Below are 16,714 nucleotides of genomic sequence, written 5' to 3' on the forward strand. Positions count from 1 at the left end.
GCTCCTACTACCTTTTGCACACTGATGAACCAGGTGTTTCATTATTATCTGGACAAGTTCGTGAAGATCTACTTAGATGATATTGTGGTGTACAGTTCAACGTTAGAGAAGCATCAACGGCACTAGCAACAAGTCTTCCAAAAGCTATGCGATGACCAATTATATGTAAAAAGAGAGAAATGTGTATTCGCGCAAACTCGAATTCAGTTTCTTGGCCACATAATTGAACAAGGGCATCTCTGAATGGACATGCAAAAGGTAAAAGCTATCAAAAAATGGGCCACCCATAAAAATACAACTAAGCTTCGTTCTTTCTTAGGGTTAGCCAATTATTATCAAAGATTTATGAAAAGGATATTCAAAAAGAATAGTAACACTGACAGAATTGTTAAAAAAGGGACAAAAGTAGAGTTAGATGCCGCAGTGCAAATAAGCTTTTGAAGGTTTGAAGGACATGATGATGACTGATTTTATGTTATCACTCATTGATATTGGAAAGCCTTTCAAGATACAAACGGATGCATCAGACTTTGCCCTTGGAGAAGTGTTACTACAAGAAAGACACCCGGTTACGTTCGAAAGTTGAAAGTTGAAAGTTGAATGAACCTAAGAGGAGATACATGGCATAGGAGAAATAACTACTTGTAGTTATTCATTATTTACGAGCCTAGTGACACTACTTGTTAGGATCACAATTCGTGGTTAAGACCGACAATACAATCGTAAGCCACTTCTTCACATAACCAAAACTTATAGCTAAGCAAGCGATATGGCAAGAGTTCCTAGCCAAGTTTGATTTATCCTTTAAGCATAAAACGGGAAAAGAGAACCGTGTAGCAAACACCTTTAGTAGGAAGGCTGAATTTGTAAGTCTAAGGGTAATCGCGCCAATGACAACCAATAGAGTGACCACAGATATCCATAATCTGATTGAAGAAAATTTGCATTAAGACCCTAATCAATGGCCATTAGGAAATTGATGGAGAGTGAAAAATTGAAATACTTTTGGATGGAAAATTGACTCTTACTAACGAAAGGACCTCGCATATTTGTTCCAAGAGCAGAAGAGCTTAAGAAAAAACTAATGTTGGAATGTCACGAGACTCCTTGGGTAGGACATACAGGTTGGCAGCGGACTGTTGCACTACTGAAACAAGGTTACTGTTGGTCTCATATGCAACAGGATGTGATGGATTATACGAAGACATGCTTCATTTGCCAGCAAGACAAAATAGACAAACAAAGATTGATGAGAATGCTCAAACCTTTACCAATACCGACCAAACCTTGGGAAAGTATTTCTTTAGGCTTTATTGTAGGACTTTTTAAAGTGGGAGATATGATAGCTATCTTGGTAGTGGTGGACCGATTTTCCAAGTATGCGACGTTCATTCTAGTACAGAAGTTTAGCTCTACAAAAGAAACAGCTCGCACGATTTTTAAACATGTGGTAAAATATTAGGGTGTTTTGAAGAGCAATATCAGCGACAGAGATCCAAGGTTTACCGATTTTTTTTGAAAAAAGTTATTCAAGCTATTAGGGGTCAGAACTCAATGTATCTTCTAGTTATCACTCACAAATAGATGGTCAGACAAAACACTTCAATGGGTTATTAGAAGAATACCTGCAACACTTTATATAGGCGAACTATAAGAATTGACCTAACCTAATAGATGTGGCTCAACTATGTTTCAACTCACAAAAGAGCTCAACCACCAATAGAACCCCTTTCGAGGTCGTCACTGGACAATAACCTAGACTTCCTCATACCTCAGTGGAATCGTATACCGGGAAGAGCCCACAGGCGTTTAACTTTGCTAAGGAGTGGAAACAAAACACTGAAATTGCCAAAGCTTATTTAGAGAAAACCTCCAACCAGATGAAGGAGTGAGTTGATAAAGGTCGTAGGGAGCAACAATTTAAGGAAGGAGACTTGGTGTTGGTAAAGTTGGTACCCGAACAACTTCGATTCCTAAAGAAGAGAGATCGAAGACTAGTACGGAAGTATAAAGGTCTAATACCAGTGGTAGCCAAGGTAGGGAGGACTTCTTACAAGATTGATTCACCCAAGTGGATGAAGGTACACCCCGTGTTTCACGTCAGCAATATGAAACCATTCCATGCAGATCCAACAGATGCAAGCAAGAGTCGAGCCACAAAAGTCACCATTAGCACCAAGCCACCATCATAACGCCGAATGGAGGAGATTTCGACAAAGAGGATGACGACCATCAACCGACAATTGACACAAGAGTACTTAGTGAAATGGGAAGGTTTGGGGTCAGATGAGATCACCTAGGAGAAGGAAGCAAACCTCAGCGCCTTCTAGCAAAAGATTAAAGAGTTTCAAGCCAACCAGTCAACGAGGACGTTAACAGATTGAGTGAGGGATGATGTCATGAGCCAACCTTGTACCAGACTATGATAGGGTAGAGTTGTCCATGAGATTGAGTCTTTTATACTTGTAAGGGAAATGTTCCTCTTTCAAACAATGTAATGGCTCGTGATGACACCTCCACAAATACATGTTAAGTATTAAGGGGGAAAGACCCTTTAGGAAAGGAATATCCTCATTTCAAGCATTGTAATGGCTACTAGTAAAACACTTGTAAAATCTCGTAAACTTTTTATAAGGGGTGAGCAGTCGACAAATTATTGGACTGCCTCACTAGTAAACGTATGTTTGTAGTGAATCATTTAAGGCTGCTCTTATGGCCCAATGATGGTGTGTCTTAGTCTTTTTTGTAATTAATTTCATATTAATAAAATATTTTTCTTTTTCATGACTCAATGGGTGCATGTATGGCATTCGATATACCTTTTGATTTTGATGCGAGTTCTGTTAGTTTGATTTGTTGATATTATTATTGTTAGATCAAATATAACCCTAATTTCTATGTAAGCAAATAACTTGACCCGACTAAACAAAATATCCAAATGGCGTAACAAATACAATTGTTCATAAAATAATATTTTTGAAACTTGACTTGAAATGCATTCTATAATCACCTTGCACACTAAAATGCAGTAAAACAACAATCACATAATGAAAATAAACCATGTTCCTATGAGGTTAAGGGCTACTTAAATTACCACCTTATACTAGGATAGAGCTATCAATATGGGCTAGCCCGACCTAGCCCAGCCCAAGTTCTTGTGGGCTAAGAAAAAATGGATCGGATCGGGCCAACCCATTTTTTATATGGGCCATCAAAACCTTAACTCAACCCACCCCTTATTAGCCTATGGGCTAGGTTGGGTCAGCTCATTTTTTATTTTTTTCAAAAAAATCATTTGTATAATTTTATAATAAAATTATTTTATGATTTAATTTATAAATTAAAATTATTAATTTGATAAGTAAAGATTAAACACATTAAAGTATATAAATATAAATAATATTATTGATAATTAAATTATTAATCTTATATAATTAAATATATAAAATTATTAAATTAATTAAAATTATTTATTATTTTGACTCACAGGACTAACCCACCTCAACCCACTGATTTGGTGAGCTGGCCTATTTAGGCCCTATTCAAATATGGACCTAAATTTTTAAACCCAACCCACCCCATATTTGATAAAAATGGATCGACTCAATAGGCCAGGCCCATTTTAACATATATATACTAGAAAAATCTCTTTCACACATGATTTTCGATTTTTTTTCTTTTGGTTTTTTGTTCTTTATTACAAATTTATGTACAACAAATACAAAGACAGGAACCTGAACCTCATAGATGATATGAGATGAAATTCATTGTAATTCAATTGGGTTTAGATTTACTAGAGTATGACCCGTGTGCAACACACGGGCCTCTTTGCAATCCCTCTATTTGCTTCAACAATAAACTCTGATCCCCTTGTAGCCCTTTCTTTCTCTCTCTTTGCTTCAATATCTTTTCTCTTTCACTCTTTCTGCCCTCCATGTGGTTAATTCTCGAAGCTCTATTGAGGTTTTTTTTTAAATATGTTACAAAAGACATAACTTTCCACATGATAGCTTTTGAGAACAAAAACGTGACTAAATATTAAGCCAGTTTTGGGTCTTCAAATTGTATAAGTTATAGATTAGTTTAATCCGGCTGCAGGCACGAGACCTAAAGGCCAGCCGCAAGGTCCATTTGTGGAATTATAAGCCCATTGGGCATTGGCCCCATTCTCCTACTTGGTGTATAAAGAGTAAAGACATATAAGCACCTGTTGGATCTCAATCAATGATTCTGTCTTTGAATAAATTAGACATATCAAAAACCATTAATCAGTAAAAAAATAATAATAAATGATTATGAATCCTTCATTCAAAAGCATGATCTACTTGCAACTCGTAAGTCGTAACACAGCGTGAAATTTTGCCCCGTGTTCTATGAATTTGCTATGCCTAACCTAATTCAAAACAAAATTTTGAGCTTGGAAGGAAGAGAAGAGGGAATTGGGTTGATGGATCTTCCTGGCTGCCAAAAAAGGGTGTCCCAGTGAGTTTTCCCTGATTAAGCGGGAGTGTCCACATTAGTTTAAAGCCAAGTTCTTGATTACAGGTGAAAAAAGTAAGACAATGTCTTACTTTACTTCCTTCTTCCATATGAGGTGTCTCTGTCTGTCTGTCGGTCCTCTCGTCTTTCTTTTGATAATTATTTAATTAAAAACCAAAATATTATTCTTTCCTCCACCCTTTACTTTTTTTTTTTTCCTGCTGTATCGTTTTTGCCCTTTTTGGAGACTCCAATCTGCGGTGCAGGGCAGTGTTTGACACCAGTGCACGTGTTTGGGATATACTTACTAGTATCACAAGCGCCTCGTGATCCGGTGAAAAAGTAAAATCCTATAACGACAGTAAATTTTTTTGACACGGATGGCGCATGCATGGACATTCATCCGTAATCATGTCTTGCCCCCAATTCCTTGGGTAAAAGTTGTGTAGATGTAAAAAAAAAAAAACTGGAAAATTGGAATTTCGCTGCTGATTTCGTAAAAGATCTCTTTGTTTTTCAAGTGAATTCCTAGTTATTACCTTGAGCTGAGCCCCTGTCTTTTTTAAACCAATTTAAAGAATAAGAATGAAGCAACTCAAAATCGAGTCTTGTGATGTTCATCCATGTAAACTAGTAATCTACAGGCTTCGTTCAAAAATGGCGATAGGGTAGTAGTAGTAGTAGCACATTTAGGCGAGGCTACTCGAATTTCAACCGAACGATTTTTTCTACGCCAACTTGTTTGATTGAAAGAACGTGAGAGAAGAGAGATCTGCAAGTGGTCAAAAAGTAAATCACAGAGGCAATGGTTTGTCATCATAAAGTTTCTCCTCTCATCTTCATTCTTTTATACTATACATATATATATATATATATATTATATTTTGCTATCACTTTTTCATCTATTCTACAAAAGCCCTCTCTCCCCAAATTTGATCGTATTGTAATGCATATCCTTTACCGTCCTTTCTTCTTTTCTCGAAGAAATTTGCCAGCCATCGTAAAAAGCATTGATTTGCTGTCGGTACCAAGTACCCATAATTTTTTTTTCTTTTTGATTATTTGCATACTTGGTATCTAAACTCTAATTTTGATACCAATCGCTTAAAAGTCACAATCAAGTATTTCAATTTTATTTTAGTATATTCCTATTGCAATTTTATTGAATGTTTCATACATATTACTCATTTGATTAACAATATAAATTTTGTGCACAAGTTATGGATAAAAACTAAATTCAAGCATTTATTTATAAATTTTTAAATTTCAAATACCGAATTGAGAATTTAATTATAATGTATATATTAAAAATATAATTAATTTTTTTATTTTTCCTTCTTCCAATGAATGAGTTAAAATTAAACTAAAAAAAGTAAAACTTAGAAAAGGACTGGTTTCAAGTCAAAAACAAAAAAAAAAGATTAAAAAAAATTTAAACAAAGATTACAAAATTACATGGGATTTTATGGTTACTTGGTAAAAGAGAGAGTGTAACAATTTGAACCTAAAATCGTTATTCAAAACCTACTACACCTTTTTCACTTGAGCCTTGAGTGGCAAATAATTTCATGATGATAAAGTAGGAATAGGTGCCAAAAAAGTCAAGAAAATTGTGGATGAGCAACATCTATACCTATAAATGAAAATTATCCCTAAACAGGTGTGATAATGAAGATTAATAGACCAAGGTTCTCAAACATGATAAATTGGTCTTATTGTAGATCACGTGTACCAAAATGGTTCAACAAGGAAAAAGAGTAAATTATTTCAATTCAAGTGTCAATCTTTGACACAAAATGTTGAGTATCGAAAGTAAAGAATTAAAATAGTCGTAAACAAATTCTATGTAGGATTCTTAAGGTAAATTTATAAAATCATTGATTTTGAATATGTTACTGCTAGGGTACACCTGAGTTGACAGAGTTTGTTGATAGTAGCTCTTAGAAAGATGTTGGGCATATTGATTAAATCTAATAAATGTCAAAGGATGGGACAGTCTTAAGAAGTCTAAGCTAGTCTACCAGTACCATCGCTGGCTTGCTAATGGGGTCATGGTAAGTGTGCCCGGCCATCTGCTGAAATTGATCTAACGGAAAAGGAGAATAAATGGAAACTTAGGAAATCATGAAATTAACAAAATGGTTAATCCAAAATAAATTAACAAGTGCAGACGTGGTTTTTCTATTTTCTTCTCAGAGAGAGCAGAGGGATCTATTCCTGGGAATCCGCTCAACAAATATCATGCTTGCTGGGCCACTTTGTTTATGGGGCGCTGTTGACTACCTGACTAATGCCTCAAATTTCTGCCTCGCCCGTCCATTACAAATTAATTTTTCAGGTCCCACTTACAAAGCATTTTTTCCTCTCCCATCCATCCTTTTGTTTTTTTTTACGTTTATTTCATATTATATAGATTATGTTTTATGTGAGAGCAAGTATCCTGTAGAATTTGCATATGGGTTTTTTCCTTTTTCTTTTTTTTTTTTTAAATGAACGTATGTATGCGCGTTAAAATTTTATTTTGATTAATCATTTTGGTACGAGACTGGAGCAAGAAAATGGAGGGAAGTTTTAGCTTGGGTCCCGCTACCTCAAGTGCTGAGTTTGCGTGACAGAAGCATCTCTCGGTTTCTATGCTCTACAACCACTCGCTCATGCAGCGTGAGAAACCAATCGTCTCCCATTAACAGTAGAATTTCATTGCACGCTCCGTTAAGGTGCAGTCACCTTCTTTTTTCTTTTATTTTTAATTCCTGTCAGAGAGACAACGCCCTAACGCCGTTTTCAAGAGGAACCCAAACGGCACCGTTGTGATAGGCCCGAATCTACTAAAACGACGTAGGTTGTATCGACACTGTTAACATTTGGCTTCACGAAGCGAAACCGAAAAGGGAAACGGAAAGGGAGGCTAATGCCTCTGTGTTTTCGCTTTTATCCAGGACTGTTGTCTGTGTCACTCCTCACACATGGTTTGAACATTTTTCCAGGGTTAATGAAATGGTTTAATGGATTTTATTTTTCCTTTTCTTCTCACTCAATTCCCAAGGCTTCCCTTAAAAACAACCACCCTTCCTCTAATCAAAATCTCATGTTTTCTTGCCCCCTCCCTCTCCCTTCCTTCACTTTTTTTGCTTCTCTCTTTTTAGGGTTTTTTCTTCTTTCGGTTATTTCTTTCTCCTGCTTTGAAACTACAAAGCAAATAGTAAAAGGAAAGTGAAAAAAAAAAACTCTAAACAAGCTTAAAAAAAATCCTTCTGTTATCTTTAATGCCGTGAAATTCATACAAATCGAGTTCATAGAGTTGAATTTCTTACTTTGAAAGCGGATTATTTTTGTTAATTAAGTTCTTAAGTGATTGTGTTTTTTTTTTTTTCTGGTTTTGGGTTAAATCGGAGTGAAATGGGAGATCTCGGGGTTGGTTTGAGAGTAGGTTAATTATATTCTAGGATCAAGCATTGGTGTAATGGTAATTAAGATTTATCATAAGGAGAAGAAAGAATCGTGGCCTTCACAATGCATTTCGCTAAGCTTGATGACTCTCCCATGTTTCGCAAGCAGGTTACTCTCTCGCCTCCCTGTACTTCGTTGCTTGTGTTCGAGCTGGAAGGAAGATGGAGGCATTGTAGATTTATACTACTTGTTTGTTTCTCAAAATTCTGTTCATATTTAGCTGAATTATCTCAGGTTATATATTTTGATTGCCGTTTAGTAACTTCAGTGCTCTGTGTTTGGTTGTTGGAGATAACTAAAGAAAAAAAAAAAAAAAGCGAATCCGGAACTTTTTCTGTACCCCTAATTTTTGTTCTTCCGATTTCTCAGCCAAGTAAAGGAGCATAAACAGCAGCAGTTGGCCGCTTTAGAAAATTTAGCTACACCGGCTGCAATTTTTGTCTAATTAAAGTTTATAGATTTAGGAAGGTTTATCTGAATAGAGTTTTGAGCATATATCAGGTTTAGTAGTTTGCTTCATGATCAGTATGGATAATTGATGAGGTTTTAATGGACTGATTATAAGATATAGGCTGATCCTTGATTTCTCCATGGTCTGCGATGAATTATATTACTTGAGACCTTAGGGGTTTGGTTCTCAGATGACCTGTTGTGCTTTTGGTTTTGAGTTAATTAAGTTCTATTTATGAATAGGAAGAAATAAGAATGAAATTGAATCTGAAGAATGGAAAAATTTCTAAAGAATCTTGTCATTTCTCGTCAACTTTTCATCCCATGAATATCTTTGTCAAGTGCCAATCTTACATTCACATTAAGTTCTATGTAGTAGGATGGAGTCTAATTTTGCTTTGAGACACCTTTGACCCTTATGATTATGCATGGTGATATTGAAGATATATTGCAACTATAGCTTCCTTATGGCTTTTAAATCGTTCTTATGCCTATTTGAAGCTCATAGTTTGGCTAGCTTCTCAAATTTTAAGACATGCATGTTGTTTCATTGCTGCCAATTGACTAATGGTTGTGGTTTTCCCCTTTTGTAATTTTTAAGTTTCAAAGTGAAGTATTCCTTATCTTGTCAAGTTAATTTTATGTTCTACACTTAGTTACCTACTTATGGTCTGATGGACACTAAATTAAATGCTTTACAAGCCAGTATATCACTTTTGTTACTTATGGAACTTGGATTGATAATTTATTTGTTTTATTTGGTGAGACAGATACAATGCATGGAGGAAAGTGCAGAGTTATTACGCGAGAGAAGCTTAAAGTTTTACAAAGGATGTCGAAAATACACGTATGTCTAGATCGTCAGATGAATCTAATTGTTTTTATTAATCACAATCTCCCTTTGCCTTATGAAGATATCAATGAGAATGCGACATGGCCAAGCTTGAATTTCTAAATTAAATAAAGAAATAGTCCAATATGTCTTTCATTACATGGGCAAAGTATCGCCTCTTGAACATAAATGGTGTGAGCTTGTGGAAGTCTTGTATCTTTTTCATCATTCTTCCTTACATGTGTGCCAAGCATGTGGACTGCAAACTGAATGTGACCTTGCATTATAACAAAAATACTTTGATGTTTGTGTATGAATTATTTTATTTTTCTTTGGTTTCTTCTTCTTGGGTGGGTGGTGCTATTGCACACTATTGGTGACCTAATCAATCTTTGCTGTTTCTGGAGCTCTGAGTTTGACATAATTTCATTTGCATATTTTTTTACTGCTTGCAGTGAAGGACTTGGGGAGGGATATGATGGGGACATCGCATTTGCAAGTGCCCTTGAAATGTTTGGTGGAGGGCATAATGACCCTATTAGTGTGGCATTTGGAGGTAGGTATTCAATATTTTAGCCAAAGTTCTTTACTATAATTGCTGGAATGTTGGTTGATGGATATGCATCTTGAAGTGATTGGGCAGTCTTTAAGTGGTAGTAGCTTCTTTTTTGGTGCTTTGATGTAGCTATTGCAATAGATGATGGATTATTTTCCTAAGATGTCTAAAAGTCTTCTCATTACTTATTTTGTTCTTCAGTTCTGACATCACATGGAGATTAGATTCCAGCCTGATCAGGATTTTTACGGCACCATAACAGTAATTGAACCTTTTTTTTGTCTTTCTTTAGGGCCTGTTATGACCAAGTTTACCATAGCATTGAGAGAAATTGGGACATACAAGGAAGTTCTTCGATCCCAGGTAAACTTTTGAGTATCTTCTGAGCATGATATTAAATTTATTTCTGAGGTGTGAGGTCCTGAGATAACTGATTTTTGATTAATTCAATTCTTTGGCACTCTTGGACTCCTGCTGCAAGAATACGTACTCAAAGACTGATAATCTTATAGAAATTTCAGCACTAATTATTTTTTTGTTGGTTATTTTTCTTGATGGCTGTTTGCCATTGCAATCTGGAAAACTTCTGAAAACTGTTACCTCATATGAATTTTTAAATCTTTTGTTTTTGAACATCACGAGAATGCAATTGTTACAACTATATTGAACTTCAGCACTATGTATGGTTTATTCTCCAATCATATTGACTTACAATAATATTAAAATTTATCAACTGTTTTTTTTTATCCAGGTTGAAACTGAGCTAAATGACAGATTACTGCAGTTTGTCAATATTGATTTACTTGAGGTCAAGGTAACCACCATTTCTTCTTGCATATGACATTTTAGCAGCCCCATAAATTTGGGAGGATTTGGAAGCTGGCATATTATTTAAGCAGTCTATGAACTCTTGCTATGTAAGCAGTCTTGTTAAGAGAAATATAGGTTGTTTATTTTTTTCCCTGATTTAGGTCATCCAAGATTTGAAAATCTGTGCATTATTCTAGATCATCTATTTGTTTAATTGTTTGGTTCTAAAAGATCTTATCTTAGTGCAGGAAGCACGGAAGCGCTTTGACAAGGCTAGTCTCATTTATGACCAGGTGCTTTAGAAGCTAAATTTACTTTCTTATTGCAGTTTGTTGGGTTGATCTAATTAATGTTGCTTGAATGTGATGTTAGATGTGTTGAGTGGATCTAAAATCGAATTCAGAGTAATATTTCTCCAGTTTGAATAACTTGCAGGCACGCGAGAAGTTTCTTTCACTGAGGAAAAGTACGAAGAGTGATATAGCCAATGTTTTGGAAGAGGTATCTTGCAAAATGGCTTGCTGTATTTCTAGTTTCATGCATCTGACTTTCTTACATATGTAGCTGTCATATTGATGAAAATTCCCTACATATTCTGACATGGTTGGAGTTATTCTAGGAACTTCATAATGCGAGGTCAACATTTGAGCAAGCTCGTTTTAATCTAGTGAGTTAATTGGTCGCAGATAATTTTGTGATAATTTCAGATTTGGTTGCAGATATGTAATTATAGTACCTGTGGTTTATAATGTATAGGTAACTGCTCTTTCAAATGTTGAAGCAAAAAAAAGGTTTGAGTTTCTTGAAGCAGTCAGTGGGACTATGGATGCACATCTTCGTTACTTCAAACAGGTGATCACATGGCAGAACTTCTTGATTTCTTTCTTATGTTTTTATTACATGCATAATGCATTGCTTATAACAACTTTTGGTCACTTGTAGGGTTATGAATTATTGCATCAAATGGAGCCATATATTAATCAGGTTTGTTATTATAAGTTTCATCTAGACTCAGACAAACATCTTTACATCATTTCTTGCTTAACTGTCTTTTCTTCATCTGATTGTTTTCATCAAAAGAAAAGGAAAAATAATATCTCTATACTGGCCACTGTATCAGTTATTTGAGAGACTAGTTATAGCACGTCATAAGTTGCCTGGTTTGTATTTGGTTTGGCTTCTGAAAGCAGGCAAAAGCAAAAAGAAAAGTTGTATCTTGTCATTATTGATGATTCCTTGCATTTCTGATTTCATTATGCCATATATTGTATGCAAACTGTTGAAATACAAGTCCTGTAGGTTTTGACCTATGCACGACAATCAAGGGAAAGGTCCAACTATGAGCAGGCTGCTTTAAATGAAAGAATGCAGGAGTATAAAAGGCAGGTTGACAGAGAGAGTAGATGGTCTTCTAATGGTTCTAATGGATCTCCTAATGGAGATGGTATACAAGCAATCGGTAGAAGTTCACATAAAATGATAGAGGCAGTTATGCAATCTGCTGCAAAGGGAAAGGTTTAAAGAAGATTTTAAGTTATCTCTGAACTCTGTTTTTGAGAATTTTTTTGACCTCATGATGCTTCTGCATCTTTGTAACCCCTGCATCTAAAACCAAAAAAAAATATTTTTCCAGGTTCAAACCATTCGACAAGGCTATCTCTCAAAACGTTCATCAAACTTGAGAGGAGACTGGAAAAGAAGATTTTTTGTCCTTGATAGCCGAGGGATGCTGTATTACTACCGCAAGCAGTGTAGCAAACCATCTGTAAGATTCTTCATTCTCCCCTTTTGGAAACACCTAGAGAAGCAGGGTGCTTGAAGCTCATTTCATGATCAATGATCTATCCTACCTTTATCATTCTTCTTGGTCTATTAATAGGGGTCTGGCAGTCAGCTTTCTGGTCAGAGAAATAGCTCTGAACTTGGATCTGGATTACTGGGTCGGTGGCTTTCTTCTCATCATCATGGTGGTGTACATGATGAAAAATCTGTTGCCCATCACACCGTGAACCTGCTTACATCGACCATTAAGGTTGATGCTGACCAGTCAGATTTGAGGTTTTGCTTCAGGATAATTTCTCCAACAAAGAATTACACTTTGCAGGTATGACTTAGGTGTAGGCTGTGTTTCTGATTAGGGGTTAACTTATATCTATTTATGTTATATCTGGGATCAACCTATTGATGGATAATTGTGCAAAAATGTTGATCTTTTGTAGGACTGAAGGTTGTTATTTGGCAATTGATCCTCAATAATGTTTGTTTGTGCTTGTCAGTGCAGGCAGAGAGTGCACTAGATCAAATGGATTGGATTGAAAAGATAACTGGGGTTATTGCTTCATTGCTTAGTTCTCAGGCTCCTGAGAGGGTAATTAAAAGATGAAGCATGAGTTTTGCTCGTTCATTTCCTTATTGATATATTGACAGTTATTCTCCAATTATGTTTCAGTGTCTTCCTGCTAGTCCCATGGGAAGTGGTCATCATCGATCTGCCAGTGAGAGTAGTTCATTTGAAAGTTCTGATTTTGATCATACTGCTGTTGAAGAGTATACCTCTGAGAGAAACCTTGCTAGTGCACATAATGAACGCCAATCAAGAGGTTCCCAACATCAAAGGTCCTGCATGAAAAATGAAAAGCCAATTGATGTATTGCGAAGAGTATGTGGGAATGATAAATGTGCAGATTGTGGTGCCCCTGAACCAGATTGGGCATCATTGAATCTGGGTGTTCTTGTTTGTATTGAATGTTCTGGTGTTCACCGTAATCTTGGTGTTCACATATCAAAGGTAAATTGAATGAGTTATATGGCCTTTTTTTGCATCCCCTTGTGAGAACCTTGCATCTTTCAAAATAAAATATCTCATAGATTGTCATAAATTGTCTTATTTTTAAAAGATAAATGGTAATTAGTGATGAACATAGAATCAAATAGGCTGAAAGGTTTTATCAACTATTGATTGGATTATAGGAATTTGAGAATAAGGGGAATAGTTAATCTTTTGCTTGTTGCAGTTTGTATTAGTCGTTTCTGTGGACTATATTGGTTTTTTTTTTTTCTGAAATGAATCCTTTTATCTGGGTAAAACTTTCACTTGGTGATGATAGTAATGTTGCTTCCTTACTTATCTTAGCTCTTGAAATTTGTTGGTTTCTTATTTCAGGTTAGGTCGCTTACTCTTGATGTTAAAGTATGGGAGCCTTCTGTTATAAGTTTGTTTCAGTCTTTGGGCAATACCTTTGCTAACTCAGTTTGGGAGGAACTATTGCATTCAAGAAGTGCCTTCCATGTTGATCTTACCCTCACAGGGTAAAGAATGTTTTTTTTTTTTTTTATGATTAAAATAAAATACATGTGTAGCAATATAAAACCAAACTTGATTCTTTTGCTTGTTGAACTAATGCTCATTATTCTGCTGATGAAGCTTTTACAAGTCTGATAAACCGCAGCTACTTCTTACTGGCAAACCTTGTCATTCTGATTCTATATCTGTAAAGGAGAAGTTCATTCATGCAAAGGTTTAACATCTTACCTTGTACTCTAGTGTCTATATTTTTACTATTTGAGATAGTTGTATATGGGTTAATATAGAAGATGATTTTGTCTAATACCTTTTGATTGAAATATCTTTAAGTATAGCTGATGAGGCGAACATATGCGTTATATCAGATATACATTAGATTTTGGGGTTTGTTGGGCAGAGATTAGTTCTAGAACTTAAGCAAAGCAAATAGTAATTATTTGTGACTGCTTCAACTTAAATTTCACAAGTGAGCTGTTCTGGTAGATATTGTTTGGTTTAGCTGTCAACAACTTAAAGATTTGCACTCTCCTGTGATCGCCACTTGTACCATCTTCTTGTTTGCTTATTTCTTTGATGTCTTAAAGATGGGCATAAGGTGATATTCTGGATAGAGTGGAATTGTAAATCTTCTGTGCATCAACTCCAAGCAAATATGTCATTGGTGCAGTGCTGTTAATGTGATGATTTATGAAAGCCTGAAATGTTCTGAGGCTTAAAATTATAACATATTTTTCAACAATTTATAATTATTTGTCCTGTGTATAAAATGTTGAAGGAATGATCTCTTTTCTATTGATATCAGTATGCAGAAAAGCTTTTTGTTCGCAAGTCAAAAGACAAGCAACATCCTCATTCAGTGGCACAACAGATTTGGGAGGGTGTTCGTGCAAATGACAAGAAGGCTGTATACCGTTACATCGTTAATTGTGAAGCAGATGTGAATGCTGTGTATGAACAATCTCCTGGGTCTTCATTAACCCTTGCGAAAGTGATGCTACTGCAAGAGCATGCAAATGTCAGCAACTCCTGTTATGTAGCAGGGGATTCTTTGGACAGATCCTCTTCTAGCTCTTTCAGCTTGGTGGGTACCAGTGAGGGTCAGACCATGGATGACTTAGATGGTTGCACGCTCCTTCACCTTGCATGTGAAACTGCAGACATTGGCATGCTTGAACTTCTATTACAATATGGAGCAAATATAAATGCAGCGGATTCAAGAGGTCAAATGCCACTTCATCGATGTATTCTCAAAGGCAAAGCTGCAATTGCTAAATTACTCATTACCAGGTCATTTTGGGATCCTTGGTTCTTAATGGTTGCTTTTGCATTTTTCTTCATAGCAGTTTACATGCATAAGAGATGTTGTTTTAATATGGTTCTTTTTGCATGCTGTGTATCTTAAATTCCTTTGATATAGATCACCAGATTAACATAATTGTTCTCTCTCTTTCTCCCCCCTGCTTACATCATTGATTCTGCCCTTTATGGAATGTGACAAAGATTTCTCATGGTTTCTGCAGGGGAGCAGATCCACAGGCTTTAAATAGTGAAGGTAAAACCTCTCTTGAGCTTGCAGTAGAATCTGATTTTGATGACAGTGAGGTCCTTGCTTTATTATCAGATGCAAACGGTTAAGTTCCATGAAAAAAAAAAAGAAAGAAAAAAGAAAAAACGAAAGGGAAGTATTTTTAGGGCCAATGAATTGGACCTGGTGTGTGAAATTTGAAAAATGTATTCCTTTTTTGTGTAATTATAATATCTATAAATTGAAGAGCTGCTTGTCCATTGAAATGGACGTCACCAATGTTTGGCAAGAGGAGGGGGGGGGGGGGGGGGGTTGGGGTTTAGAGGAGTGTGGAGATTGGTTAGGCTTACTTGCCTGCCCCATGGACATATGTGCAAATTAGTACCTCTGGGTTGAAGTCGTAAGAATGGCCTCAGCATCCAAAGCTGTTATGTGATCAGCTGGAAGCTTTTCAGGCGAGGGGCTGCCTAATGCAATGTGTTCTATTTATCAGTTTGAGTTGAGGGTTAGATTTTAGGGCAATTCTGTGTTTGTACATTTGTTTTAGTAATGCTGTCTTGTGGCTGTAATTGTTTGGATGCACATAAAGAGAAAATTTATGCACTTTTTCTTCGCTTTTTTTATTCCTGAAAAAATATTGTGAGGGAGGGAAAGAGAGGAAGGGAGAAAGAACCGTTTTGTTTTGCCTCTGTTTATTTGTTAGACAAGGAAAGAATATACAAGCTTTGCTCTAACCTGTTGTTGAGTGTTCAAAGCCGAACAACGAATAGTGTGGCAGGGTAGGAAGACATCCCTTTAAATTATTTTCTAAGAAAAAGAGAAAATGCCAGCTGTAGGTAGACTTTAAATTAAAGTGAGGAGGACAACTTTAATAGTAAAGTATTTCTTTGAAAATTTTTTTTGTAAATATATTTATCTGAGCTACGTAATAATTATTGTGCTATATTCCCATTTTAAAATTTAGAAGTGATGGAAGCTACATAATTTAATTTGCATGTCAAAATTTATACTGGAGATCTCTTAAAATAAAGATAAAGAGACGTGATTTAAACTCGAGTTCGTTAAATAAGTATCATCTGTGCAGGGAAAACCTGCAATCAAACCAAAGTTTAGCTTCTTGTTCCTCTCATAAGAAAGAAAGATAAAAAAAAAAAACAAATGAAAGGAACGAGGTGAAAAAAGTATACAAGTATAGGCGAAGGGGAGAATTGAGATCTCCCAGTTTGCTGGTTTTTGGATTCGCTGGGTCCCAACCCCCAAGCGAAGGGCGCCCCCGTAAGTAAAAAAACAAAACCAAGTATAAGCAGC

At 35.9% G+C, this 16,714-nt stretch overlaps 1 protein-coding gene across 1 annotated transcript; it reads left to right on the top strand.

Moving 5' to 3' along the window:
• LOC18608844 (ADP-ribosylation factor GTPase-activating protein AGD3) lies at positions 7,341-16,018 on the top strand. Its single transcript, XM_018115306.1, has 19 exons — positions 7,341-8,037; positions 9,150-9,226; positions 9,667-9,767; positions 10,060-10,130; positions 10,519-10,581; positions 10,826-10,870; positions 11,013-11,078; positions 11,197-11,244; positions 11,334-11,429; positions 11,520-11,561; positions 11,877-12,092; positions 12,211-12,342; positions 12,457-12,681; positions 12,859-12,945; positions 13,027-13,365; positions 13,741-13,886; positions 14,002-14,095; positions 14,684-15,168; positions 15,402-16,018. Exons 1-19 carry the CDS (start codon positions 7,993-7,995, stop codon positions 15,514-15,516), a joined length of 2,493 nt encoding a protein of 830 aa, XP_017970795.1. The 5' UTR covers positions 7,341-7,992; the 3' UTR covers positions 15,517-16,018.

This window comes from Theobroma cacao, chromosome 2 (genome assembly GCF_000208745.1).
Source record: "Theobroma cacao cultivar B97-61/B2 chromosome 2, Criollo_cocoa_genome_V2, whole genome shotgun sequence".
In the NCBI taxonomy this organism is placed as follows: Eukaryota; Viridiplantae; Streptophyta; class Magnoliopsida; order Malvales; family Malvaceae; genus Theobroma; species Theobroma cacao.